We start from the raw sequence: 20,128 nt of genomic DNA on the forward strand, positions 1-20,128 counted from the left end.
TGTTGCAGATCCCAGGTCAGGGCTGGGTCATGGGGCTCACTCACTGTTTCCTGTGGTTCATTCAGTCAGAAAACCCTGACTGACCTCTGTGTGCCAGGCTCTGGGGACAGGAAGATGATGGCACCATAGTCCCAGACCCTAAGTAGCTCTCAGATTACTAAAGCACCACACAGGTGCTGTCTGGGATGCAGAAAGACAGCTGTGACCCAGATGACTCACCTCACTATGGTGTTGGAGCCTCCTTTGTGGTAGTAGAGACAGTTGTTGTGAACGGCATGCCCGCAGCCATGGAAATAATATGGGAGATGCACGAGAGTGTAACTACCATTCAACAGGGAGGGTTGGTCTTTGAATTCCTTCACCCTGATGCCTGCAGGGGGAAAGCCAGGGAGAGGCAATCACAGCTTGGGAGTGAGTCAGGGGAGAGAGTTAGAAAGAGGGAACTTGAGAGTGAGGTGTCCTGCAAGGGTTCATGTCCAGGTTAGAGTCTCAGACTCCCAAACTCAAAGTCCAGTTCTCTTCTCTGGATTCCAGAACCATGCTTCAAAGGTAGGAGCCACAGAGTTTGGCTTTACTCCTCCTAGGAAAACTGTATCACTCCCTCCCAGCATACCCTAGATTGTTTATAAAATCTATCAGACCGATATAGGCCTGTACTGGGAACAGCAAACACTTGGCACTTGGGCAGTCACCTCCTGCCTCCTCCTGCCACTGCTAATTCACAGCGTTCCTCTTTCCTTCTGAGTCAGCGTCCTTCTTAGCTGGCAACCCACACAGTCACTACCCGCTGATCACTTGGCCCTGATGAAATGGAGCAGAGTGTCTCAGCTATCGCTCTGACCAGTGAATATGGTCAGACCTCTTCTGGAATGAGGTTACTGCTACCCTCACTGGCAATCCCTGACCACGTCCCTCTGGGGCAGTATAACTAGGGTCATGCTTAGATGCAGTGTGTCTGCAAGATGGCGCTTCACCTTCTCCCCTGGGCTCTCTGTCCAACAGATATCTGAGAAAGATGGCCAAAAGTACTCTCCTTAAAGAAAGATGGACAGTGCACAAGAATTTGTCTGATATTTCTTCCACATTATGGTTTGGGGCTTTTAAAGACTGGAGTCATAATGATATTTGCTTCCTTCTGGATAAGATAAGTTGGGAATACCCCGGTCATATCCTTGTGACCTGAACTGCAAGGCTTGTCACCAGTGTGCTCAACTGAGAAAAGTGTTCTGCCCACGCATTTGTGCTGTCTGAAATAAAGGGCAGTTCTGTGACACCAGTCAGCAGGGATTTCAGACACACAGAGATAGAAGAAGCCTGAAGGCGGGCAACAGATTAAAGGCACAACTACCACAATGATGTGGGTCATTGTCAAGTGAAGGTACCTGAGAAATGTTCAGTCACCCAGATCCGCTCATCACTCTTGTTAGCAGACTCTCTTATCCAAGTCCCAAATGTCTCTTTAACTTTCAGTACTTGTGTTGGATTTCCAATGGAAGCGATCATGGATTCTGTCAAAAGAAGAGAAAGGAAAGTCATTCACCTACCAATTATGAATTTAAGACATCCAATTTCTGAATTTCAAAACAAGATGCTTTGCCTCTGCACCTGCTTGTGGAGAATGGTGTTCCCCGCCTTTCTCATCAGCTTTTCCAACCAAGGTATCATCATTTGGTATGGCGCATGTCTCCCCTAAAACAACGACAATGGCAACGATCAGAGCCAGTGCAGGCAGCACAGTGAGACTCATGTAACTTTATTATTGGTGCTCTCCCCCACCTCATTCCAGACTCTAGTCCTATAAGCTTTCTTTATAATAGGTCTACCAAGTTTTTTGGTTGCTTGCTTTTAAGCAACAAGTCATATACTCCCAATTCCACACCCTCGCCCCTCACCTCCACCACTTGGTGAGTTCCTAATACGCTTTCTAGGAGCACAGTTGCTAAAGTAATACAATCTCAAGAGGCTGTCAGTAAAAGGGAAAAAGTGGTCTGTCCAAGCCCTCAGAATTCTGGGGGTGGGGGGTGGGGGGAGAAGAGACTTACTGATAATTTCCTGGCCCCTCTGGGCAGGTGGTAGGTATCACTATCATGGATTGCATTTTTCAGGAAGGATTTTCACTTTCAGGGAAGATGATGGGTCCTCATGAGAGGGTGGCCCCCTTTACCCTGTCTTTCTGGATGCCAGAGGGAGGCATCACAGAAGAAGGAGCCCAGAGATGTTTGAACTCCCCCCCACCACTTCCCACCTGTGTCTGCTTGAAGGTCTATGAGATGTAGGTCCTTGACAGGCGCCCAAGTTATAGTTGTTTTGAAGCTATACCTAAGCGAGAAGCCATCAGGCCTGGGTTGTAATTGTTACCTTTAACAGATGGGCTTAATTCAGACCTTGGTGAAGAGGTGTCTTGGGGCAGCAGAAGTAGGACAGAGAAGGAGGGGAGGAATATACCCGTGTGAAGACAGGGAGTGGGTCAGCTGGGGAGAAGGACCTGGTCTGGGGCAGGTTGAGGCAAATCAGGCTTTCCAGAGAAGTTCAGGTCCACTTGCCTAGACAAATTCTAAGAGGTTCAAGTCACCTGTAGTTGCTAGATAGAAAGGATTACCTCCATTGTCCCAAGACCAGCTCATGGAATAATCTGGAGAGATTTTTTTATTAGTAAAATAAAGGGCAGGACCCTCTGCAGTCTAAGCTTCTTTCTAGCAGGATGAGCCTATATTTGCCCCGAGTCCTCCTGTCCCCTGATGAAAGCAGTTTTGGGGAATGTGTTATGATTCCCCACTCCCCATGCAATTCTGCTGCCTCTGAGTTTCATCTGGACTTTCTACTAAGGAACTTGGGTTTCGTACAGGAAAGGGACAGAGAGACCCTCCTGTTCTTCATCTAAAGAAAAGGCTCTCATTAATTCATGTTGTACCAGCCTGCTTCTAAAGCTGTGGGGGCGGGAGGGAGCTTAAAGAAATGGAATTGGAGCAGGAGAGAAGGCCAAGTTCAGATGCAAGATGCCTGGCAACAGAGGACTCATTTCTAGGAGGCCAAGTGGAAGATTATGGCCTCTCCTTTAAAGCAGTTTTCACAACTCTGAGGCCCAGCCCCTGCTCAGTAGGCAGGCCAGGCAGAGGCAGGTGTTGCTCCAGCACCCATGCCCTGGCTGACATAGTCTTTGGCAAATTGGGACTCTGCAAAAGCTCTAGTGAGATTCCCCCTTCTTCCAGGCGAAGGTTCCTGTTCAGCTCATTCTCCAAGGGCAGCTGAACAAAGGGCTGAAACTAACAGAGGGGGTGGTGCTGAGCCCCGGGCTGAGGGGGGCAGCTCGGCCCTGAGGCTGTGATTTCTAACTAACTGCTGGGCAGAATCATAATCAGGCTGCACTGACTGGGGGGCGGGGTGGGGGTAACATCTTTGAAAGCACTGATTTGCCCACTTTGACAGCTGATGTGTGCCCCAAAAGCCTTCCTAAAAGACCAGGGCACTAAACAGAACTAAAGACCATGTAGGAAAGCAGCAGGGAGGCCCACAGCAAGTGTGAAAGAAACTCCAGTTGGTATCCTCCTCTCTGTTTGCCACTGACATGATGCCATCAAGTGGTGCCTTCTCGTGGCCTGACCAGGAGTCGGTCCCGGGTCACCACTCTGGGAAGAAGTTCTAGCATCACGTTAGAAGTATTTTCTATTTATATGGCCCTTGATTTCTAATTAGCTTTCAATCCTATGGCCACCTCTGTCACAGATTGGCCGACAGACAAGTCCTCTTGGCCTGCCAGAGATCAGGCGTCCCTTGCCCTGGGTTGGCTTAGTCTCAATGTGTGGATTTCCATCTCTGAAAGGAAGATGCTCTAAGAGAAGGACTTTAGAGGCAGGCAGACATGGGTTTGAATCCAAGCTCTGTCACTTACTAATTGAGTGACCTTGGGTAAGCTACAATAGCTCCTTAGCATTTCAGTTTTGTATCTATAATTTGGTGGCAATACTGATTCCTGTATCATTTTGTGAACCAAGTACTTAGCACTGTGCCCTGCACGTGGTTAGCACACAAAGTTTTGCGGTGGTGAGGACAGAACTGTAGTACTGTGGGGAGTTAACCAATCTGAACCTCCCCCTCAACTCCCCAGCATCAGTCAAGCCCTTCACGTTCCCAGAGTAAATAGCTTAGCCTTTGAGACCCTTTCAGGGGAAAGGGATGGTGAATTTGGCAAAGAAGAGGAATAGACTGGTGACAGATGAGGGGAGAGTGATGAGGGAAGGGTGTGGGAGGCCAATTCTAAACCTGCTACCAGTTCTCCCCTGGGGCAGACTGCCCAAGCCATTTGCATGTTGCAAGGGGGAATCTCTAGCTTTTGGCAGAATCTCCCTCTGTTTAAAAAATCTGGTTGCAAAGCCTGGGTAAAGCCTGAGAGTTTGGGATCATTAGCTCAAGGGGCGGGTTCTCTGGGGCAGGGGCTGGTAACCTGGGCACTGGCCATTGAACATGTTTGGCTGCCGTAGGCCTTTAGATCTTCTGCTTCCGGGGGGTCCAGGGGGACCTGGAGGGCCTGGGGGCCCAGGTGGGCCAGGCGGGCCAGGTGGGCCTTGGTCACCTTTGGCACCTGGAGAGAGAGAAAGGGGTGCAGGGAGAGAGATTGATTCAAGAGCCATAAACAGAGATGGGTTTCTCCCAGGGGAAAAGAGAATGAACAGCCCTGGGGAGGACTGATGAGCCCCCATTCCCAGGCATAACTGTATTCTAGCCCTGGCCGTCCAAAGTCGAGAAAGTACCCATGGCAGATGTTGAGTTCCAACTATGTGCCAGGAACTGCACTAAGAAGTTTACACATCTCCTCCTCCATTGTTCTTCCCAACCATTCTGTGAGACAGTATTAGTAGCCCCTCAGTGACCTCAGTCTTGGGGAAGTTCAGTGCTTTGCCCACGGTCACTACTGGGAACAGGCCTGCAACTTAACCTCAGGTATGTCTCACACCAAAGCTCATGCTCATTTCACTGGCCACGTTGAAGGATCTCAACCCTGACTGCTTATTAGAGTCACCTAGAGTCAGTCTAACACAATGCTACTGCTTGGACCCCATCCAGAACAGTTAGATCAAAATGGTGAGAAGATTGGTCATCTGTATTTTTTAAAACCTCCTAATATGCTGCCAGGTATGAGAAGCACTGCTCTGTGTGGTAGGAGAAATCAGGAGATCTTGTCCAGCCTGTGACTTTGGTCAGGCAGCTTAACCCTCTGAGCCTGTTTCTTTACTTCCAGACTGAGTCTCATCCTCCCTGTCCTGCCCTGTGATAACCCACTGAGGTCACTGGAGTGAGTGGGCAAGCCAGGGCCACAGAGGCTAGAGGCAGGACCAAGCCCACTCAGAAAGGGGCAGATCTGTAGGCAGAGCAGACATGATCTGCCCTCATAGGCCTTGTCTGCTCTCTGACCAGGGAATACTCAGCTCTGCCTGATCTCTGGAATTGGGGTACACTCAGTGATGTTGCTTTTCTGAATGGTTTGTCATCACCCCTCACTTGTTCAGTAGTATAGGGGAGTGCGGTGTTCTGGATGTGTAGATTCCCATGTAAGTGAAGTATAACACGATCTCGTATTTTCAAAGTTTATTCACGAATCTATGATCCTGTCAAAATACTTCTTAAATTATATATATTTTGCATAGCAACTTCCCTGTGTATGAAACAAAGCATTCTAAACATAACTTGAGCTTTCCTTGATGCTTTGGTCCTAGCACAGTGCCTGGCAAAGAGTAAGTGCTCAACAAATTTTGAGTGGCTAGATGGGTGACTGATTCAGGGTCATTATTCTTGAACATCTATCATCTTAGCTTCTTGAGGACAGATGTCCTGTCTTACTCATTTTCATATTCATATTCTCAGCTACTACCAAAGTCTCTAATTCATAAATGGTGTTCTTTGATATTCAAAAATGTTTATTGACTACATTAATAGGATAGTTATGTCTCTGAAGTGCTGTGCTTTTAAAATTCTTCTGCCCCTTCCTCCTCCATGCCCATCAGCTGTCACCTATCTTTCCACCATGTGATTGTCCTTCTGGTTTGTTGTGCCTCTACCTCCCCACCCCACCCCAGAGGCCATCCATCTGCTTTGAACCTGGGCTGGAAGCCAGAAAAAGAAGATCGGCAACCGTGTCTGCCCAATTCTACATCCAAAAGCTGAGGATTAAGGTCTGAAGATGATCCTACCTGGATTGTGAAGAAAATGCCTGAGTTTTCTGTCAGTTTGTCCTCTGAGGTATCTTAAATTGCTTGCTTACTTGTCTTATTCTACATTGTGCTAGGCTTAATAGATATTTGGAAAAAGGAAGCTCCTGTCATCCTAATTCAATCTAATCATGATGTTTAGACCTGAATTATCTAAACTGTTTATGCTGAGATCTCAGATTTGGTCTCGCCAACCTTGGGGTAACATGCACAGTTTTTTCCTTCTTGGAAGCACAGCACTCTAAAACATGCTGCAAAGCAGATGGGCACGCAAAGTAGAAAAGGAGAGAAAACCTGTGCTGCCTCTGTACTAAAAACCAGGCTGGTTTGTGGGCCTGATCACCCTGGGAGACAGCCCAAGTGTCAGCCACTTACCTGTGGGGAGCACATCATTGGACACATCCCCTTTGTCTCCTTTGTCCCCCTTTGGCCCTGGTGGGCCCTCATTTCCAGTCAAACCCAGCTCACCAGGGTCTCCCTTTTCCCCTGGAGTTCCTGTGGCTCCAGGTGGCCCTGAGGGGGGAAAAATAATTTATTAGCCTACAGCGCAAGAATCTCTGGTACACAACTTTGTGATATTGTACTTTGTACGTTTAAGATGAAGTGGCTTCAGTAGCCAAATGCAGAAGACTCTGTAACCATTTTAGGACAGCAGCATGATTATAGATTCATTGACAAATAGTATTTCCAGGTGGCTCTTCTGAATATTTTAAAGACATTTGCCTGAGCCAACAGGTTGAAGAGAGAGGAGTGGACCAGAAAGGGACAATCACAGCAAGGGCAGAAGGAAGGTAAGGCCTGATCAGAAGTTTTTCACGCAGGAAGAGCGGAGCACTCAGATGGGACTGTTCGGTGCTAGAAGGGTACGTGCATTGCTTGGTTTATTCCTCACCACATACTGGAGTGGTGAGCTAGTAACGTATCCTTACTGTCATTTCATAGAAGCTGGAACTCAAGCTTACAGTGGTTATCACTGATGCCACTAAGTGAGCAGGCAGAGATCTTCTGATTCCATCTCCGGTTCCTTTTCTGTGACATTTCAATGCAAAATGCTTTTAATCAAAATAGCAAAACAGATAGAGTTGCTCTAGCACAAGCATGAAGAGGGATGATGATAGTGTGAACACGATGCTGTGTGTGAAATGTCTGCCTCTGTTCCCGGGGAGTCCTGACTATGGGAATTGCAGACCTGTCACTCATAGCTCAAAATAGGTAAGAATCTATGCAATGGCCCATCTCAGCACGGACTATGGAGAGTACAGCATTCTGATCCCTGAGAGAAAGGAAGCAAACTCGGTGCATAATATGATTACTATGCACTGCTGGCAGGTAGTTTCCAGACAGCAGCACCATTATTTGCATTGATCCTCCCTCCAGATTTTAAAATCTGGACCCACTTCCTACCAGCCCCATAGGATCCCAACAGAACTGTCTCAAGAGAATCAGAGGATTAGGGATTGGAAGGCACCTCAGAGGTGACTCGGAGTAACCTCCCATCCTACCCTAAAAGCCCCTCTGCACTATCTGATAGGCCCTTCTCAAGTCCTGTCAGCAGTGGGGAAGTTATTACATCACATCATATCACAGATCGTACTGGAATACTCTGCATTGCCATCAAAGGCAGTATCCCCCCAAAACCTACAGCTGCAGTTCTTGGCACCTTTTCTTTATGCTGGGAAGTGATAAATGTTCAATGTGGTTTTTGCTCTTCCAGCTACGGACCGCCCCAAGGAAGACAGCAGTGTGCTCAAGAACCTTAAAGTACTGATCACTGTTAGACAACACAGTGAGCAGAGAAACGTCTGCTGGACTTCAACCAACCATAAAAACCACACCTGCACGAAAGCCATGAAATTCAGCTGTGGCAGAGGGAGTAGGAGGCGCCGGCTTGCCTGCCTCTGCCAGTGGTGATGTCGGGTGGGTGTCATGCACTGGGACGCCCAATTCCCAGTGAAGAGCTGGGAACACAGTAGAAGAGGATGTGAACAAGAGTAGGGGCAGCCCTTCCGTTGTGGGCACTTGCTCTGCTATGGATTCAGTCACACAGATGGCAAACCAAGCCCACTGGGGGGTGGGGGGGAGGGCATGGCTCATCATGCATCTCTCACAACAGCTCTGAAAACCCATGGTTCTGGGTCATCCCTGCCCACAGTCATTAGGACATCTTGCTGGAAAGTGGTTCACTCACTTAAGAAGAGCCCTTAATCAGTGACCTCTGCACACAAAGATGTCCTTTTGTCAGTACTTTAAATAGGCAATTTGGCACACAAAAAACTAGAACGTTGCCATAGAGTCTGGCCAGCACATTGCACCAAGCGTAACTGATAACCTTATAAAGGTTTCACATGACCCCGATTCAGCAATGCTCAGGGAAATGGTATTTTCTAGTTATTTCAGGTTTTTTTTTTCAGGCATTTATTCTAGTCACAAAGAGCCTTACTGCATCAGCATCCAGTTTCCCCTTCTTTGCCTTTATTCCTTCCTTGTATGTCTTTTCTTTTCCTTCTCTAAAAGGCCACATATGAATCAGGAAAACGTTCATACTGGGGGCGCCTGGGTGGCTCAGTCGGTTGAGTGTTCGACTTCGGCTCAGGCCATGATCTCATGGTCTGTGGGTTCGAGCCCCGCGTTGGGCTCTGTGCTGAGGCTCAGAGCCTGGAGCCTGCTTCAGATTCTGTGTCTCCCTCTTTCTCTGACCCTCCCCCGTTCATGCTCTGTCTATCTCTGTCTCAAAAATAAATAAACATTAAAAAAAATTAAAAAAAAAAAAAAAGAAAACGTTCATACCATAAGGCAGCTGTTGTAATGCTGCCCCCACAGGGGTGAGTACACAAAACCAAAGATCTTAAAGACCTCTGCTTAAGAATATATTTTGATTTGGGGCGCCTGGGTAGCTCAGTCGGTTGAGCGTCTGACTTCGGCTCAGGTCATGATCTCACGGTTGGTGAGTTCGGGCCCCACATCAGGCTCTGTGCTGACATCTTGGAGCCTGGAGCCTGTTCAGATTCTGTGTCTTTCTCTCTCTCTGCTCCTCCCCCCCCCCACACCCTGTCTCTCTCTGCCTCTCAAAAATAAAGAAAACTTATTTTAAAAAATTAAAAAAAGAATATATTTTGATTCTTAGCTGGGTGTGCATGATCATTTTTAAGTTTTCCTTCTGAAAGGGTGGGGGATGCTTTGTCTCTACACAGCATTTCTCTTACAACCAATGCCTCCGACAAAGTTTCCTCTCGTCCCACCTTGGCCGTGCCCTGGCCATGCCACGTCAGAAGTACAGCACCACCTAACCGCATTCACCATCAGAGGCGCCGTGAGCGGCACTTTCCAGCCTGGCCAGCCTCAGCAGTGCACAGCAATGCTGTTCCACTGTGTAGCCTGGCCCCTGACATGGTGTGTCCCGTGATTTCTGGCGGGCTTGAGTCAGCACATTCTGCAGAGAAGAGAGGCCAGCTTCTTGCCTGACTCACATGCTGCAAGTGTCTCTCTGCTATTTTCCTTCTCCAGTGGTGCCCACGCAAAACAAACTGTCTTACCAGCTTTAGAGTTTGGGGTTGTGTGATGTCCCTGGGGTCAACGCCAGCATCTTCACAGCAGGGGGTGAGGGAGGACAGCTTATTTCTGGCAGAACCATCTGTCACTGACTGAGGCGGGGAGGCACAAGGGGGCCAGAGGGTGTCACAGGAAACCCAGTCCCAAGATTAAGAGGAGAGCATTTATTTCTGTTTTATGAGGATTCCATTTTTCGAGACGACAATGCAGTATTAACTCTTAATGAGAAAGTGAGAGACAGATGGAAAAAAAGAAAATGCTTGGTTTTGAGGCAAGAGAATGTCAGACTTCATCAAAGATGTTAGTTGCAAAATTGACAACGTTTAAGACCCTTTAGGTCTCTCTCTCCAAACCTCAGTCAGTGCTTTCAAATGAATACTGGCATTTCAACTTAGATTTCCTTTTGGATTAAAATCAAGTTTTGGAAACAACAGCTAATACTAATATAGCACTTAGTATGTGTCAGGCCCTGTTCTAAGCACTACATATATATATCTCATTTATTCTTATAAATGACATTATGAGGTTGATACTGCTATTGTCCCCATTTTACAGATGAGGACACTGGCACAGAGTGATTAAGCAACTTGCCCAAGGACACACAGCTAGTAAGTAGAAAAACCAGGGCCCAAACCTGGCCCATGCCATCAGCTCCATGCTATTCCATCGTTGTTCAGCCAAGGGCGGAATCTGAGGGTTATCTCTGCTACTTCAGTCTCCTGGAAACAGTGGTTCTAGATCCCTTTCCTCTGGTTTCATCAGGTTTTTCATCTTCTCAAGAGCCCACAGAGGCCCCCCGCTGCCTCCTGCAGACATGATCCTGCCTGGGTCCCCACTAGCATCCAGGGGCAGTCTCACTAATAGTCTCTCTGGGCTCAGTCTTCCTGTTCTCCCCACGCAACGCCCTCTGCAGCTCTGCTCTAATTACTTCTGAGATATTGATCACACTTCTCTCTCTTGTTCCTTACACTTAGCCCTACTACACAATCCATCTTCTACACAGGGCCCTATTTGTCCATTGTTTGCGCAGGAAAGTTCAGCTTTCTCTTCTGGCAGTATTACCTGCTGTGCAGTAGAAAGCAGTCTTCAAATCCGAACGAGCTTTTGAGTATCTGCCGTGTGTAAGATACATCCTCTCTTTCAACTGGATGGGAAGCTATTATGGAGGAAGCTATGCTCTATTCTTCTCATTCATGCACACACGTATGCATGCACGCCTGTATACTTCATTCATCAATTCTTTATTAAGCCTCACCTGGGCCTGGCAGAGAGCTGTGCCAAATAATAGAATACATAAGACATGGTCTCTCCTTCAGAGACAAGCACGAAAGAAGACTATTTAAAAACTGGAAACCAGGGGCGCCTGGGTGGCTCAGTCGGTTGAGCGGCCGACTTCGGCTCAGGTCATGATCTTGCGGTCTGTGAGTTCGAGCCCCGCGTCGGGCTCTGTGCTGACGGCTCAGAGCCTGGAGCCTGTTTCAGATTCTGTGTCTCCTCTCTCTGGCCCTCCCCCGTTCATGCTCTGTCTCTCTCTGTCTCAAAAATAAATAAACGTTAAAAAAAAATTTTTTTTTAAATAAAAAAAATAAAAACTGGAAACCATGTAGGACTTGTGGGAACCCACCCTCCTCAGTGTACAGGTGAGACCAAGGCAAGGCCCTATGGTACAGTGACCTGTCCAAGGCCTCAGAGCCAGTCGGGGACAGAGGCAGATGCTCCTGGGACTCATTCCACTGCACTCCTCTGCCTGAAAGCAGGGCAGGAAATAAGAGGCACAAAGCCAACTCTGTCTCCCTGCCAGGTTATTACGCACTGGACTGCATGTTCTTGCACGTGTCCTGCAGACTTCTTTGAAGGACTGGCCACCTCCTGGCCCTCACAGTAAGACTCGGCATTAGGCTCAGGCCCAAGGGGGTGAGCAGCCCTGTGTCCTTCAGTAATTAACGGCACAGCTCCCACTCTGTGGTACCTCTGGTGACGCTGCTCTCACAACTCGGGGCCAGCCCCTCCATCCTGGAAGTTCAGTGTGGTCCTGTTTAAGAGGCAAGGTCCAGGAGTCAGAGAGACCTGGTTTCAGGTCCTGCCTCCTCCGCTTCTTACCTTTTTGACATTGGACAAATTATGCCTATTCGTTTCAACAATGACATTATTGCCCCACTTCTCCGGGTGTCCCAGGCCCTGGAGGTTAGGACTAAGCAGACAGACATGGCTTGACCGTCATGGACCTCACTTCTCCCTAGGGAATCAGATCATCGGTGCATTGACAAGCAAATGCAAGGAATTTTGGGGGAGGGATATGTGTTTTGAAAGAACAGGGAACGTGACTATGTTTGTGAGGCAGGGGCTAGACACAGAGGTCAGGGATGAACTGGAAGAAGGATGACACATGAGCTGACACCTGAACCAGGACCAGATGCAGGAACGGCAGGGAAAGGGTATTCCAGTCAGTGGGCACAGCAGTGCAAAGGTCCTGGGGCATGGGTGGGTTTGGCCTGTTGTAGAAACAGAAAATAAGGCTTTTTCGTCAGGAAAAATTATGGCCAACCAAAATATTCACCTCCTTAGGGTTGTTTTGAAGACCACATTAAGGTAAGTTGAAGAGAGTACTTGGTAGCATGCCTGACAGTAAATACTACCTATTTGCATGCTATTGTTCAGGGGACCACTGCTAGAGGGTGTGGTCCAGCCTGAGTTCTGTCTCTGTGGAACACAGGCTCTTTTTCCTGTTTTTAGAAATAGCACTTGTTCCCTCTTTCTGGAATGTGCACCCACTCCTCCTCTCTCCCACCCCTGCCTGGCAAACCACTATTGATCCTGGAATCACACTCTCAGCTGGAATCACAATCCTTCCTTCTCCATAGTCATGACCCTGGCCCAGTGGGTCACATCCTGTATGAGACCCTGTGGTGCCTTCCTGGGAGCTGACCAGGAGACCCAGACTACTGACCTGAAGGCTCTGGAAGGGCCTGATCCCTGCCTCCAGTCTTACCTCACTGCACACGTCCCTTCCCTCAGCCACACCTGTTGGGCTGTGTGTTGTAGGTGTGCACCACCCTCTGTGTGCTTTCTTCCTTCAAGTCTGACCTCAGGCTTTACTTCCCTGACCCTCCCTCTTTGTATTCTATCTCTTCACACTCTGTTCTTTCCTTCAGATGGGCATCTCACATTGTGACTGCAGATGTATTTGATTATTGACTGTTAATTTTTTGCCTTCCCACCAAAGATGGAAAGTTCCAGAATAGGGGCTGCATCTGTTGTGTTTCCCCTCTAGAACTGGGAACATGCTCAATAAATACTTGCTGACAGATGTCCCCACCCTCTCTTGCTATTCCTCTTGCTACTCAGTTCTGTCCTTGGCCTCCTTTGCTGGCTCCTCCCCTCCTGCTTGGTCTTCAGATGTTGTTGCTTCTCAGGGCTCAACCCAAGCCCTCCTCTCCTGTTAGCTCCCTCCAAAAGTGAGGGCACCTGTGCGTACATGCCCACTACTTCAGGTGACCCCCTTATGTATACCTCTAGCCCCAGGGTCTCCTCTGACTATAGACCTGCCTGCATCTCCAAGGCCCCCTGACATCTCTGCCTGGGCATTTCAAGGCATCTCAGCACCTCCCATGCTGAGTTATGCTTGAACCTGAGTTGATACGGGCTCCCCTCCTCAGGAAAGAGCAGTCATCAGGGACAGAGATCTCAGAGTCAGTTTGGTGGTCTCCCTCCCCCTCTCTCCTTATGTCCACCCACCACCAGGTACTGCTGATTTCACCACAGGATATCACTCACCTGCACTGGTTTCCCCACACTCCGAGCTGCCGTCCCCTCTACCTACACACTGAGTAACTTCTGAACTGTCTGTCTCTACTTCTGTCCTTGTTCCTCTCATGTGCTCTCCATGCAGCAGCCACGGTGTTGTTTTAGAAAAGCAGGCCTGCTCTTGTCACTCTCTCCTCCTTGCAACCCCTCAGTGGCTTCTTGATGCCCTCAGAACAAAGTGCAGGCCCCCTGGCTAGCTGGTCTCTCCTCCTTGCAAGAGCACTGAGTGCCGGGTAGGAATGCCAACCCATCCCAGGCTAAAGATCAGCTTCAGGGCTCCGGCAGGGTGACTGGGCCCTTGCACTGGAGTTCGGTGGTCCAGGTCAGAATCTGAGTTGGCCCACAGCTGAGCGGTACTTCCAACAACCTCTCCATAGAACTAGGCTCATCAAATAATCCTTGTGTTTGTACATCTAGGCTGGTGCTAGTCTCCCCTTCCCCTGACCCTGGGCGAGAACAACTGCCTGGGCCCTTAATGACTCAAGTTCTCTACTCAACCTTAGTGTTCTCATTTTAACACTGCTGACCCCCAGAGGCCTCTCTTGCTGCGAGACAGCTGCAGAGAGGATCTGCGTCTTTGTTTAGAGTCCACGGGATCTCTGGGAAACCAAGGACTTGCCCAATGTCCACTGATACACAGACTCTGGCACCTCTCAGTACTCCACTGGTGCCTCCTCCCTCCCCTCCCATAGCCTCCATCAGCATAGCTGCCAGGGCGATCCTCTCCCAGTGAATCTGGGAAGGTCTCTGCACTGCTGCAAATCCTCCCAGCACAGTCTGAGTATGAACCACAGTCCTTGAGATGCCCAGGGTCAACCTGATTTGGCCGCTACCTCTCTGGCATCAACTCCACCGCATTCGCTTTGTATCCCTCTGTCCGGCCACCCTGGTCATCTTGCTGCTCCTCAGACCCTGTGGGCACACCGGACTCACACACTCTGCTGGAATCCTCTCCCCACCAGACACCCCATGGCTCCCTCTCTCCCTTCCTCCAGGTGTTTGCTTAAAGGTCCCATCTAAGGAGGCCTTACCTGGCCTCTCCATCTACAGTACCCCCCTCCCTCCCCACCACATACACACACTTGTCGGTCAATTTCCTTGCCACTGTGTTTTCTCTGTACCACTTAGCACCATGTAAGATGACACTGTCTACTTATTTATCTTGTTTATTATCAATCTTCCCAGACTAGAATGTAAGTTTCATGAAGGTAGGGATCTTGTCAGCTTTTTCATTTCTGGATTTCCAGCACCTAGAATAGTACCTGCCATATAAATAGGTGTTATGTAAATGAATGAACTTGTTTTTTTTCATGGTTTCACTGGGTTGTGGGCTGCATATCAAGCATACCTCTTCAAAGCCAGGGATCTGTAAACCTTTTTGAAAATCACTCTTTTGCCACCTGCTCCGTACCCAGTGGTGGTCTCCATGGGTGGTCTCCTCCCCCTCATAGTTGGCCCTCAGAATGCTCAGGGCTGAATCCTCAGGATTGGATTACATTTCTGGGGCCTTTCTGGGATAAACAAAATGTCTGCACACTGATAGCCATCGTTATTCAACACTGATGCTCATTTATAATTATGATTATTATCAACACGTAAGGATCAATTCTGTTCCGCAATTAAAGCTGTAATGGCTGGCCTTCTGCGGACTGAGCTGCCTTGGACCGTGTGGGCCATCAGCCATCACACAACCCAGGGAGTATCCCTGGGCTGCCCCTGCCCCTGGCATCTGTCAGTTTGCATCAGAGCAGGCAGAAGAGCGGGAGTCAGTTCCCAGGGAGGCTGCTCTCCAGTTGGATATAAACCTTTGTTAGGGATGCACTAAAAAGAATGCTCTTGGCACCTCAGCTCATAGTTTCCAGGCGAGAATTAAACCAGCTCTGCATGCAAAGATGTAACAGTTTCCTCCCACTACATCCAGCTTGGATGGGCTTTGGCCCATCCAAAAAGCAATAATTGAGACAAGTAACAAGGAAAAATTAACTAGGAAAGTTGCCAAAATACCCATTTTTCCTCTTTTTCCAGTTGCTCCTTTTTCTCCTTTTGGGCCCTGGGAACCAGGCTGTCCATCTGATCCATTGTGTCCTGGTAACCCACCAACTCCCGGAGGTCCTGTGTCAAAACATGGGAAACAAGAACATTTAAAAAAGTCTTCATTGGGGTTAACATGGTTTCCTTGAGCCAGTGAAACTGGACAGGTGACGCCTCTTCCAGATCTTCTCCTGCCTCTTCCCTTCATTTTCCACTTGTGCTGCCCCCACCTGATGCAGTGACAGATGGGGAATGGTAATGGTAGGTTCTCAAGTGGGAGGAGACAGGAGAGCTGGTAATTTGGGTAGAAAGAAGGAGGGGGACACATTCATAGTCAAGGCCGACTCCAGATTCTACCCCCCTTCCCACCTCAGTCCCTTCTGAGGGATCCTGGGGAACTAGTCCCCCCACATCCTCCCCATGATGTAGGAAAATCCATGGGTTCTTACCTGGTGGGCCAGGTGGTCCTACAACAGAAAAAGAAATTTAGATGACAAAGCATGGGTGGAAGAAAGTGCAGTCAGCACCACAACCCCAAAATCAAAGAGCACCTTCCCTCTCTTAACAAGTACTAATCATCTACTGGCCCTAAGCAACCACTCCAAGCCTTTTATTTAGAACCTGGTATAGGGGTGCCTAGGTGGCTCCATCGGTTAAGCATCCAACTTGGTTTTGGCTCTGGTCATGATCTCATGGTTTCGTGAGTTCGAGCCCTGCACTGGGCTCTGTGCTGATGGTACGGAACCTGCTTGGGATTTCTCTCTCTCCCTCTCTCTGCCCCTCCCCAACTCACCCTGTCTCTGTTTCTCTCAAAACAAATAAACTTAGAACCCAGCTTATTTGCCCAAAAGATCCTTAAAAGCAATTCAGCATTTGCCGATAAAAACCACTTCTGCTTAAGTTTCAATGGACCAAGAATAATTTCTGAGTGGGCCTCACCACAGATTCATAAATCAGTCATCTCGCAAGCAACCAACTTAATTAAATGAGGTTTGGTAGCAACACAGAAGGGCACTAGTGCAGCCTGGCACAGGTAAGTGTCAGCAAATGGTCATGTTGTCATTGCAGGGCTGAGATCTGGCTGTTACAAGAAAGCAGTTCCAAGAGCTCTCACCCAGCCAGCTTGTCTCCTCCAGGCCCCCCAAGGGTGATTGAGAGCAGAAGCTGGTTCTCAGGTATCTTTCTGTTACAGGAAATAGCCTGAGAACAACTGAGTGCCCAGATCAGGTAACAAACACCTTGCTTAACATGTAATTACCCTAGCACCTAAGGGGCTCAGAGGAACCATTTACACATAATCTAACCAAACAAATAGGAGAGTCTTATTGTCAATTATTTTATTTAATCACTCAGACAAGCTGGTGAGCTTATGCCATGAGCAGTTGAGGTCCTTTTTTTCTCCAGAACACATACAGTGAATACCCTTATTGAAGTGGAAAGGTCTTTCTATAAATCAAAGTCCGTGACTTTGCAGAAGACCACCATTTACTAAGCTCTTATTGTGTGCGCTAAAATCAACCAAGAAGCAGAAATCTTGGTCCCTATGTCTGCTGTGTTTACAATCCAGCTGGGAAAGGCAGACACTTTGAAATCACAATGAAATATGAGTGAGGGAGTTTCAGAGAAGCAACCCCTCAAAGGAGTACTGAGCAGCCTGGACACGTGGTGATCTGAAGCCTCCAGAGACAGTGAGCCTTGAGCTGTGACACTGAAGAAACAATGGGCATGACATGGCCGTGGGGGTGAGGGCTGGGCATCCCATGTAGGGGGCCAGCAAGAGCAAAGGCACAGGGGTGGGAACTTGAATGATGCAGGGTGAGAGAAAGGAGGAAGATAGGCCAACCCACCATGTGTAGAGATGAGGCTGAGTAAGTACTTGGTGGGGTGGATGTAGGGCAGCAGCATTTGAATGCCAAGCAGAAAGGTATAGGTGCTATCTGCAAGGCAATGGGGAGCTATGGTAGATCTTAAGTGGCGAATGATGCCATGAAATCAGTGTGTTTTTGAGCTCCTCTCTGTAGATGGAAGTTGAGTACAACTAGGGAACAAGATGAGAGAGAAAGAGAGGTGGGGTGGGGAGAAAATACCCAGAGGATCTTTGTAGTTAAAATTAGGGGCAAGGTTGTGGACAAACGCAGTTGGTAACTGTAGAACTGTATAGAAAACTAAAAATTCAAGAGGTTTTTCAGAATAATGAGCAGGGCTCCATGTCTGATTGGGTAGGAAGCAAATGAGAAGGACTCTCAGATGACTGGAAGCCTAGGATATTGATGGAAAGAGGTTATTTGATAGACATGAGGGCTCTTGGAAGGGTAAGTGTTGAATGCATGCTTTCAATACACACTGTCCTACTTGGGGCAAAAATGATTTGCTGAAAATGGCACCATATTTTCTGGGGTCAGTGTAGCCTGTGGCTACATGACTTTACCACCAGTTGGCACATCATGTATACACACATAAGGGGGGGTGATGTGAACAGTTGACAGATGTCAGAAGAAACCAGTCATCATTCCTGACTGTAGATGGAGCCAAATTCAGAGGTGCAGATTGGTAGAAAAAAGGTAAACAATCAATAATTGACTGTATATTGTAGGTTTCAAGAGTTCTCAGGACAGTCCAATAACCATTTCTATGTAGCAGTAGTAGTGGAGAGAGGTCCTGCCTAGAGCTGTATGTTTAGGATGCTTCTGTCATGACTAAGAGTGTCAGTGTGGTGAAATGTTTAGATTAGGGTTTCCTGATATTGACCTGAAGTTCCTTGACACCTATGGCTACAGTTCTTAGTCATTTGAGTCCATAGAATCACCTAAAATGCGTGTTACAATGCAGATACCCAGACCCCAGCTGGAGATTCTATTTCAGTTTGGATTTAGAGTGAGGCCCAGGAGCACACAGTTTTACCAAGCACTACATGCAGGTGATTGGGAAGCAGATGGTCCGGGGTACTCCAGACCTGAGGGGAAACTTTTCTGGGAAAACAATCAGTCACTATCAATGAACCCTTAAAGGGGTCCCTGACCTCAGAAAGGTTGAGAGTTATTAGTATGGAGGCAAGATTAAAATGTCCAAGCCACATTTGGGGATGGAAAGAGAGGGGAAAACACACCACATCTGGAGGAAGGCAGGTGAGAGACGAGGTATCAGGAAAGAGAGTGAAACTGAAGATGTGGAGGGAATCCAGGAAGTCCTGAGCCCTGAAACTAATGGAGAAGAGAATTTCAGAAGAGAGAGGATGACAAATACTTCCAAAGAGCTCAGAAGCATAGCTATAGCGATGGTAAGCCTCTATCCCAGTCCCCTCTCAGGATGTCAACAGAGCTGCCCAAGGGCCCCTGGTACCTGGAGGAAGCTCTAAATATGTGTTATTATAATGATGTCAAACATCAAATATGTGCCAACTGGGCCTTTAGAAAACTATTTTGCAGGACGTCTTCTCACCTCTTGACTCTTCTCTTCTTGAATAACAGAACCCGTGGAAATACACGTGGACAGCCAAGTTCATGTCAGCACAGTATGCAGGGCTGGTCCCATGGGATAATGGAGCATGTCTGGGGACTTGGAGCCTTGGTTCATATGTGGTCCTGTCTCCCACCATCTTCCTGTTGCCCACTGCCTCTGGCCTCCCTAGGACAATATTTCTCTGTTGCCTGCTCCTGTTTTTCTGTTTCTATTCTTGCTTCTGATGTGTCTGCCCCGCTCCCCGCCCAGTCAGTGATGGCTGCCACCTTCCACACTGGTGGGGGCCCCAAGGGTGAGTGTGAAGGCTAGGGTTGGACATGTGCCCTGCATACCTTAGTCACAGAGTGGGGTCTCCTGTGCTTCTGAGGGCCTGTTCTTGTGCTGTGAGCATCGCACCCTGAAGAGTATAACACTAAATAGCAAATAAAAAGCCCCCCATAGCAGGTGGAGAGGGAAACCATAGAAAAAAGAAGGAAGCCCTTTTCCTGCTTTTTTGAACAAGGGGGCCTGCATTTTCACTTTGCACTGGGCCCTGCCAATGATACAGCTGGCTCTGACTGCCCCAACCGACATTCCTAGCCAGAATCGATTAGAAGTGGGTGGATGCTATAGCTGAGCCACTTAGAGTTTTTGCCTCCTGGACATCTGAGATTGACCCATGATGCCCCTAGTTATGTAAATGAGAGGGCTGTGGATGGCCAAGCAAGGTAAAACAATGTCTGTCTGCAGAGAGATAATCTGAGAAATGAGGTGGTGACTGATGTTGACATGACAGAACCACAAGATGGCAGCACTGGGATTCTGGAGTCACCAGAACCAACTTGGAGCACCCTGGACTTTGCGGCAGAAAAAAGCCTCTTTAGCTGTGTTATGCCACTGAGATTTTATGATTTAATTGTTACCAGAGCGTGGCTTAGCCTATCTTGATAAATACATCTCTCTATCTTTACAATAACTGGCAACCCCTTGCCTTTTTTCTTTTCTCAAATAAGCTCTGGTGGGTTTCTGGTACTAGCGAACAGAAGAATCTCAGACAGGAAATACAGATACAACAGTTATGAGGAATGAGTAATAAAGAAGCA

The 20,128-nt window shown here is 48.1% G+C and overlaps 1 protein-coding gene across 2 annotated transcripts in view; it reads right to left on the reverse strand.

Moving 5' to 3' along the window:
• Nucleotides 1-20,128, reverse strand: part of GLDN (gliomedin) — a 59,802-nt gene that overhangs the window by 3,787 nt on the left and 35,887 nt on the right. The window contains exons 3-9 of one of the 2 annotated variants that reach the window (XM_007081887.3): nt 16,037-16,054; nt 15,561-15,668; nt 6,579-6,716; nt 4,442-4,579; nt 1,606-1,689; nt 1,383-1,508; nt 220-370 (exon numbers count right to left, since the gene is read on the reverse strand). In XM_007081887.3, the coding sequence (XP_007081949.2) occupies nt 220-370; nt 1,383-1,508; nt 1,606-1,689; nt 4,442-4,579; nt 6,579-6,716; nt 15,561-15,668; nt 16,037-16,054 (763 nt within the window). The remainder of the gene's footprint in view (nt 1-219; nt 371-1,382; nt 1,509-1,605; nt 1,690-4,441; nt 4,580-6,578; nt 6,717-15,560; nt 15,669-16,036; nt 16,055-20,128) is intronic. The other variant, XM_042988854.1, reaches the window with a different exon arrangement.

Source organism: Panthera tigris, chromosome B3 (genome assembly GCF_018350195.1).
Source record: "Panthera tigris isolate Pti1 chromosome B3, P.tigris_Pti1_mat1.1, whole genome shotgun sequence".
NCBI classification, from domain to species: Eukaryota; Metazoa; Chordata; class Mammalia; order Carnivora; family Felidae; genus Panthera; species Panthera tigris.